Here is a 10000-nt window from a genome sequence, read left to right as displayed (position 1 = left end):
TTATTTGATAGAAGTTAATCCATCTTAAGATCATAAATTAACATAATTTGTCTATCTTTTCAGGTCAACTGTATCCAGCCAGACAAAAGGAACAAATAAATGCCAGAAAATCAAGACTAAACCATTGTGAGAATAGAAAAATAGCTGTCTAATACTCATCGAGGAAGGTGAACAGCACTGAAAATTTTAAGCGCTAAAGAATTATTCAAAGAAACTGACATCCGTGCACACGATGAGTTATGTTAAGACGACGTACCGCTTCGGTAAAGAAATATTTTTTTTATAAGGCGGAAAATATCAGAAAACAAGAATAAAAACCGCGAATACGTGCTAGCTAAAGTCCTTATTATACGAACCTTTTAATGAATAATAACGAATTACTTCAGATGTATTAAGACAAATAAAAAATTCCTGTGTTCACTTTCAGAGTTTTTGAATTAGCGTATGTATTCACACTAAGATCTTGTCCCTACTTAAAAAAAAAATAAAAACTCTTCGAAATTTATGCTTTAATAAGTATTCAATACCTAAAAATAATGAAAAGGAAACTGAATCTGAATTGTTTAAAACAAATGTCGCGGCTTCTGCAATAAGTGATGCAATAGAAATTAGTCATTGCGGTGATTAAGTGTTAGTCTTCCGATAGTTTATTTATTAAATAATAAAATCTGACCGATAAGATCATTTTCACCCAATGTGACGTCAATTTGAGAAAAAAAAAAAAAAGTGATCAAGCGAACAAAAAATTCCATCATTAACAAATAAACAACTTTAGAAAATGAGAAGAAACGTCTTCAGATTGATCATGTAGTGATTCGCAGTTATATGCGCGGCTCGGTTTGACCTCAAGAGACCTGTCTCATAGCTGGGAGAGAAGGAGGGTCCCGAGGTCATCACAGGTCATGCCCTGGCCGTTGATAATAGTGCTCATCTTTACGTCATGTGAATCTGTAGCTGCCGATCATCATAAAGGTATGGATCAAATCGAGTGCATTTATGTATGTAGTTAGCTATCAATTACTCGCTCTTCAGAGATATCACCATTCCTCAGACAATATAATCCACATCTTTAAAAAAAAAAAAGCCTCACAGTACTTAGTACTAGTGATGAAGTATGGTATGCAAAAATATAATTATCGTCAGTTAATGATAACTCTCTAAAATGCCTACATTATTGAAAATGCATATTCTAGAATTAGAAACAACGCAGACAAATAAAAACAATGGAAAGCACGTGCATGATGCAACTTTTTCCACATGGATATATATCAATGGGAAAGCCGAAAAGAAAGAAACTCACGCGATGCATCGTGATGCCGCAGAATGATTATCTTGTCATCGTCAGTCGGCGCCTGCTTTAATATACCGCCTGCTCTTGAAACCTTCAAAGATCCATGTGCAGGCGCGGAAACACATGCATCACAGACAAGCAAAATGTTTTAAGTCACAAAGCAGGCAGAGCTTTGAACTTCTTTTTTTTTATAATTTCATCAAAAGGGTTTATGAATATGTACCAACAGTGGATAAAGATTCACTTTCTATAAATGTGATGCTCCTGTGTATAAGCAAAAACATGGGCTTTGTTTTAACCTGGTTAGACCATTCCTGTCTCTAATACCCACTTTTAATTTTCAAAAATTTATTTTTTAATCATGCTTTTCAACTGTCCTGGTACTAATTTTACTGGTACTAATTTTACAGCTAAAATAACTGAAACGTCAATGGGTATTTTCTAAATACTGTATTCAGCAAAAATATTCCCATACTCTTGACTGCAACAAATATAACACATATTTTTTCTGACGCTGCTCTCTGACTAGTTCAGAGCGAACAGTTACTAAGAAGAATCAAGTGTGCGGAACGGATGCGATCACAAGTAGTGGTTCCGGATAGAAGCTAATCAGTAGTGCATGTTAGGATTATGAAATGGAAATTTAGTGCAGGAAACAATATCTACTGAATTTGCATTTCAGAAGTGAAGAATGTGTAGATGAGCGGAACATGAATAATACGAAAAGGCAAAGGAAAAGTGGAAACGTTAAAGGTTAACACCGAATAATAATTTATGGTCTACAGATGAACAGCGCATAAGTCACTCTACCCAGGGGAGATCTGGACACGAAAGCGATTTGACCCGAAGACCCCGATCCCCACCTCCCAGAATTATTACCATGTTGTGTTCTAGTGAAAATCTGTCAGGACCCACTGATTGGAGGAGTAAGGGAAGAGAAAGGTTAATGGGATAACTGACTTTAGAGCAAAACAGAATGTAATAGAGTACCATTTTATTGAGATGTGGAAGGTAAGTAAGGGCGAAACAAATTTTCAGAGAAAATGTGATAGGAATAGAGGAGCAAAAGGAAAAATATATAGTAAGATATTAATTGATATACGTAAACTAAAAAAAAATGTTGCTGATTTAACTAAATAATCCCTGTAACCACATCCAAGGCAAGGATGAAAAACAACTAGACTAATTTATAACGAGAGCTTTGGAAAGGTGTACGATTAATTGTAGCTCAGAGAGAGAGAGAGAGAGAGAGAGAGAGAGAGAGAGAGAGAGAGAGAGAGAGAGAATATGTGTTTATTGTTCAACGTAGCCTTACTTAATTGCAAAACAACTAATTAATTTCACAGCTGAGGGACCTTTATTATGATTTCAGGCGAGGAAAACTTTATTCATCGATGGTCAAAACAAACTAGCTCTTGATATCACCAATATGCTAAAGCATTAATAAGATTTTTTTTATGCTTCCACTCTCTTGTACTGACATTACCATTAACGATAAACAAGCCAGGGGAAAACAGTTCATTTTTTAAAAGATGCAAATCGTATTTTGAAGCTATGGGAAAGTGTCTGTGATCGAAAATATGCTTGGTTTTACTACCAATAATACAATACAAGATTTAACTTTCGCAAAGTACACATTTATAACTTGGAATTATTAAACATAAAATCTTCACGCATTCCACCGAAAGTAGAAATTTATGTAAAATAATATACATTTTTTAATTAAATATCGGGCATAAAACCCAAAGTCGTGAACTATAAATGGGTAAACGTTGAATAAAGGACTTTTAATCATTCTTATTAAAAAAAATCAGGATTAACCCTGAACAATAGCGTTATATTTTTATGACGCAACACTTCCGCACTTGAATCGGAATAACATTACAAATTCTTTTGTTTCACTCAGATCTCTTCCTCCCAATTTGCATTACAATGAATAGCGTCTCCTTCTGAAGTCGGGGATTGCTGCCTCAAAGACGGGGATGTTGTCATGAATAGAATTTAAGAAAAATAAAGCCCCCAGTACAGCCAACCGTTTAAAAGTAGAGAAAAAAAAAATGAAGTAGCACATGCATAACCACACACACATACAGACATACATACATACATACATACATACATACATACATACATACATTACATACATGGGGTTATATTAAATATATATATATAGGTATATTAATTATATATTTATTTTATATATATATATATATATATAGATATATATCATAATCTATATATGTATAGATATATATGTAAACCGGCAGGAGAAAAGAGAATAAATCAGTCTAATAGCTCGATAATTTCGCCTCCCTCAGGTCTCTTCAAGAGCTCTATTATTATAATAGTAATAAATGCACTTGAAAGAGACCCGAGGGAAGGGGAAATTATCGAGCTAATGGAGCGTTTATCTGTTTTCTCCTGTGGTCTACATGACATATTTCATCATCGTGGTATGAAGATTATATTAATAGTTATATATATATATATATATATATATATATATATATATATATATATATATATATATATCTATGTGTGTGTGTATCTGTGTCTATATATATATATATATATATATATATATATATATATATATATATATATAATATATATATATATATATATATAAAACGCATGTGTGTTCGTGTGTCTGTACATATACATACATTCCTTCAGTACACATTAAACATTATAATTGCTTGATTTAATTGTACATTTCAGTTTACCGCAAGAAAATAATATTTCAAGAAAATACAAATATTTTTAAACGAAACAATTTATATCTAGCTGGGGACGTAACAATTCCACTATTATCTTGCAATAGTGTTAAATCTCATATTGCATAAGCATTTTTTAATCACAGAAAATTAAACAGGGGATTAAGGGGTCTTGGGGACGGTGGAGCAGATACAGTTTACAAAAGTAAAGAAAACAGCAAGAAAACCGAAGAGTGGCAAATCACAAGGTCCATCGGAGGTGCAAATTGAAATATTGACGGTACTTCGTATAGAATGGCAATAATGGAGATTGGAACTGTTACGGGAAATCTGGGACGAGGAATTAATGACAAATGATTGGGAAGAAAGTCTGATTGTAAATGTGTGGAAACAGAAGGAAGGTATGGTGTGTGATAAATTTTGATGACTCAGAGATCAAATTTGTTGAAGGTTTTAGAAAGCATATTGGGTGAGAGATTGCAAGCAATTGTGAAGACTGAACAGCAGTACGGTCTCACTAGAGGAAAAGGCACAACTGATACAGTTTTTATAAAACGACAGATACAGGGGAAAAGGCTTGAAGGTAATAGTTAGCTCTACAATGCATTTATAGACCTAGAGAAATAATTTCGTCCCCCCATGGGATCGAGTTCGAGGGTGATTTGTAAGGTCAGAATTGATATGAACTTATAGAGTCTCTGTTGGCTGATTGGATAGCGTCACTGACTGTCCTGATTTCGTCCCCGTCCACTTGGACGGTGGTTCGATCCCATGGGGGGACGAAATTATTATCAACTAAAAAATTCCCCTTCGGTACATATATGAAAATATATCATTTGGGAGGTAGAGTGAATTTAGATATTAAAGGACATTTGTAGCTTGAATGATATATTAATGAATCACGGTTCGATGTGATAATTATTCATAACAAAAGGCTACGTGCTGTCAAACGCTCGCATTGGCTAACATGGTAGACGGGGTTCTATATCGATTCTAATTACGAAAGCACCGAGTTCGAGGGTGATTTGTAAGGTCAGAATCGATATGAACTTATAGCGTCTCTGTTGGCTGATTGGATAGCGTCACTGACTGTCCTGATTTCGTCCCCGTCCACTTGGACGGTCGTTTGATCCCATGGGGGGACGAAATTATTATCAACTAAAAAATTCCCCTTCGGTACATATATGAAAATATATCATTTGGGAGGTAGAGTGAATTTAGATATTAAAGGACATTTTGTAGCTTGAATGACATATATATATGTTATATTATATATATATATATATATATATATATTATATATATTATATATAATATATATATATGTGTGTGTGTGTGTGTGTGTGTGTGTGTGTGTGTGTCCTTACAAACAATACCAAACTTTAGTGCGGCATTTGCTGAAACTTTCATTAGATTTTTCTCAAAAGTAAGATGTGAGTCAAAAGTTACTCGTAGTAGAATACTGTGAACAAGTTTCAGCCACTGATTTTGTACTCTTGTTCTGACCATTAAGTCTTGCTCAGTGATGCCTCATTCTTACTGTTTCTTCTGATCTAATTACAGAGGAAGACCCAGCCTTCGACTGGTCTTCCTGGTGGAGCTACGACGGGATCTCTGGACCTGGTTTCTGGGGCATAATCAACCGCAGATGGCGATTGTGTAGCGACGGACGACGTCAGTCACCAGTCGATCTAGCCACTTCATCTGTCGTCTTCGATCATACTCTTACGAAACTTGACATCGCTTCCCACAAGGTGATGTTTGTGGTACTTCTGCCTTCTGGAAGAAAACTAGACATTTACTGATTGAACCTAACTTACGTTCTCGGGAACATCAGCAACGATTTGGAGTTTAAGCTTGAAACTGAAGTTCATGACGTTTCAGTTGAAAATTCTGATTTCTTTAGAAAATGTCAGGAAACACGTTTTGGATGCCTGATATTTCTCTGTGGTTATTCTATTTTCATTTCAATCGAAGTAATCGAAATTAAACTTTTGATTTTGTCTATGTTTTAGCCGAGAGTTGCAAGGTACCTGGGCCTTTTCATTGAACAAATAATCATATAATTGTAATAAGAATGTGGAGATATAATTTGAAACAGAGAGGCAGACACCGTCAACTCTGCAAAAATGATCTCAGCACAAATTATCACTCGGCTGAACCTTAAGTCTTTCTTGACAGCAATAAAACATTCACTGTGGTCGGTACAATAATAACAAAGCAATTTTTGGAATGAATACATGAAATTTTGTATTACAATTAAAAGACCAAGTGATAATTGTATGAAAATTATGTAAAAATCGAATATAAGCAAATAAGTAGTGTAAAGATCCCATTAACATTACAGAAAACTAATGAACAATTATCTTTCTTGTACAGATTGATGGAACTCTAGTAAATACTGGATTCGGCCTCCGGTGGTCTGTGGGCAATGGGCAGGTGTGGCGTGTTAATGGAGGACCTCTGTATTATGTCCACACTTTAGCCCACGCCGTCGTCAGGTGGTCAAATGATGCCACGACGACCCACACTGTGGGTTCCGAACACAGCATCCAGGGGCAGTTTTTCCCAGGGGAGGTGAGTCTTTAAATAACCGACCGTTTCGATGTACTGAGTTTTATGGTAGCTACGTAGCTTTTGTGAAATATACTTTATTTCTTACAATGTAAATTCAAGTCATTTCCTTCGTCATGTGACACAATTCCTTTTTACATAGATATTAACGCCCTTTAATTAAATGAAACAGAAGAGATAAGTAGGTTCATTTATTGATAAAAGGAGTCATTACCTATATAACCTATATTATGGTACAGAGAAAAGTAAACAAAAACTATTTCTTGATAAAGCACCACATAAACGGCTTACCGTTTTATTTATTCCTAATTTCTTCATTCCTTTAATTAATTAATAAAACTGAAAAAATGGGCGCAATAAAGGTTATCCTTTGGATTATTTTTATTTTTCTAATGAAATGTGCTGCTTTGATAATACATTTATTTTTCTAATGAAATGTACTGCATTGATAATACAAGTATACAATCCTTAGGCAAAGAAACACTTCAATAATTCGATCAAAAATATGATTTATTGCAATCAATTAGGTATTACAGTTGAAGCTAGTTTGCTCATTTAGTTATAAAGCGCCATGATGTGCGTTTTCATTCCATCGCAAGAAAAAAGCTACTAGCTCCATCTTCAGTATCAAAATAATTGTTACCCTTCACCGAATATTAATAAACACAAATTGGAACAGCATATCTGGCTAAAATATATCACAAACGCATAAAATTATTGCTCTTTTGATTGTTTCCATTCCTACTTATAAAGAATTGTCTGATTGCTAAGCACTGCTTCCAACTCTTTAGCGTTAAAAAAAAAGAAAAAAAACAGAAAGGCGTGGCTATTTGTAAACAATAATCTTCCACTGCAAGAAATGGGTGTTTATGGACTTCTCAGGTGATGGAAACTTTTCTTTTCAAAAATTGAGAAGGTAACTAATCAAAAGAACACAAAATGTATATTTCAATGTACTGAAGATATGGGAAAATACTGGGAAATACAATTCGATGATGGAGTGGGAGTAAAGTTTACCTTATTTCTAAAGGAAAACATCCAGACCCTCTAATTCCATATGGATCTCCTGATTAAATTTACAGCTCTTATATCATTATTATATATTGTACACAACATAAGCGCAACGAAAATTCAAACAGTAGCAGTAAAATTGCTATGCTAATCGTGAAACTGCAGCGGCTATTTACTTCCAAAGCACGAAGCTGCCATTTCTTTCCAACAAAATGGTCAAAAGGCTTTACGCTAAGCAGCGCTTTCCAGTTTCTAAATAACCTTATTCTATGTTGGTTTCAGGAATTCAGAACTGCATCATGGTATGTGGCTTGGAAAATTTCCTTTAAAATGATCTTCACAGCACTTAATAACAGAAATAAATTCTACGGTAACATGCAGGAACATGTTCATCTTTTCAGATGAATTAAACGCGCACACACGTTCATAACATAAAACTTTATTACCAACTGTTGGTTATACATGTATACAGCAATATCTGTGCATATGAATTTAGTCTGCATTTTCAAAAATATTTCTCTGTAATTTCAGGTTTTATAAACATGATAATTAAGCTAAAACTGAGAACAATAAGCATTATATGAAAACATCAAAATTAAGCAAGATAACGAGGATTGGAAGACCAAAAAAATTCCCGTAAAAGTATATATTAACAACGCAGATCATCAGGTACCTGGTTTTAATAACAAATTTAAACAATCACTTCCCAATATACCAAATATAATCGACTTTCTATCTTTTATTGTCCATGAGTTCATAGTGGCACTCTCCGATAGGATTCCACGTGTTTTTTAATTGAAAAATCATTTCAACGAAAGATGTATCTAAGAACAGCAAACGTTTCTTGACTGAAAAAGACGAAGACTAGTCGAAAGTCTTCAGATATTCCATTAACTAATGGGCACATTCTATTAGTAAAATACCATGCTACCCTTGCATAAAAATGCATTGGTCAAAAGAAAACGTTCACGAAAACCCCTTGATAATTACAATTAATCAAAGGAATAAAGAAAATAGGAATAAATAGTCTTAAAACTTAATAAATATACGGTAGAAAAATTGGTAGTACAATATATACAAAAGAGTAATCACAAGGTTCACGAAAACACTGTGTAAGCTAGTGTGTATACAGGTCGATGAATGTTTATATGTAACTGTGCGTGTCCTATCAACATATCTGGGTCTGGAGGCAGCTATGGTCAAGAAGTTGAAACGAAAGAGTCCACAAGTGAGTTCACAAGTGGTACCATAAATACGCCCTTCCCTGTCAGATGAAAGGGATCAATACCATAGGTTATGAAGCTTTCACAAAGAGAGAGAGAGAGAGAGAGAGAGAGAGAGAGAGAGAGAGAGAGAGGAGAGAGAGCTGTAATGCAGAAGAATTTAAATTTCGTCTTAGCAGTTCAGAAGATTTCAAATAAATGTTTGCTCTGCAAAATTACAAGAATCTCTCGGGCATCAAATAGCATATGAGGGAAAAATTGTGCGAGCAAGAAGTTTCATTCTTAATGCTGCATAGACGGACAATCAGTGACACAGGAGATGAAATATTTTGAACTGTCATTTATGAAACACCATGGAATTATAGTTACCAGCACTTAAATCCATTTACTCATTGTGAACTACGTGTTCTTAGCTAATCTTAAATACACGCACACTTACATACACGCACATAATACAATATATATATATATATATATATATATATATATATATATATATATATATATATATATGATATATTTCTATATCTATATATATATGACTGGTAAAAATGTTCTGTAATAACAGAGTTCCATCTAATAAAAGGAGCCCATAAAGACACCAAAATAGAGAAAATTACTATATTTCAGAGGGACTGCGTCTCCCCTTCAGTCTAAGTAATGAATGAGAAAAGTTTACAGAAAAGGTGGTATTTATACCAAGAGGTCCATCCACAAACAAGCCATTTTAAGTCACCCCCGCTGATAATCTTCCTTTAATCTTCTTAAGGGTTGGTTGAATGAAGACGTTGTCGATCGTGTCCGAAATCCATCCTCCTTTTGAGATGTTCATTACCGCCTCTCTTTTATTAAGGCCGATTCCATCATTTGACTCTTGTACCGGCAGTTGCTGCTATAAATTACACGTGACAAATTCCAGTTTATTCTATGGTTATGTTCATTATATGCTTGAAAATAGCCGAGTTCTGTTGTCCATACCTAACTGACCGTTTGTGTTGTATTAATCTCTGGGGAAGGGATTTACCTGTAAATCCGATGTAAGATTGGTCACAGTCCTGGCATGGGATTTCGTATACCCCAGAGTCCTTTGGAGATGTCTTTTGTATTTACTTACCCAAACACCTTAGCCAAATCCCTGATTAACGTCCAACAAAAGACATCTCCAAAGGACTCTGGGGTATACG

General features: G+C 34.5%; 1 protein-coding gene across 2 annotated transcripts in view; it reads left to right on the top strand.

Moving 5' to 3' along the window:
* The window catches only part of LOC135206328 (carbonic anhydrase-related protein 10-like), a 143812-nt gene that overhangs the window by 55028 nt on the left and 78784 nt on the right, over positions 1–10000 (top strand). For both annotated transcript variants that reach the window (XM_064237756.1, XM_064237750.1), the window contains exons 2-4: positions 64–972; positions 5572–5762; positions 6388–6585. In XM_064237756.1, the coding sequence (XP_064093826.1) occupies positions 903–972; positions 5572–5762; positions 6388–6585 (459 nt within the window). In that variant the 5' untranslated portion in view covers positions 64–902. The remainder of the gene's footprint in view (positions 1–63; positions 973–5571; positions 5763–6387; positions 6586–10000) is intronic.

The sequence above is a fragment of the Macrobrachium nipponense genome, chromosome 11 (assembly GCF_015104395.2).
Source record: "Macrobrachium nipponense isolate FS-2020 chromosome 11, ASM1510439v2, whole genome shotgun sequence".
Lineage (NCBI taxonomy): Eukaryota > Metazoa > Arthropoda > Malacostraca > Decapoda > Palaemonidae > Macrobrachium > Macrobrachium nipponense.
This window is presented reverse-complemented; position numbering and strand designations above follow the sequence as displayed.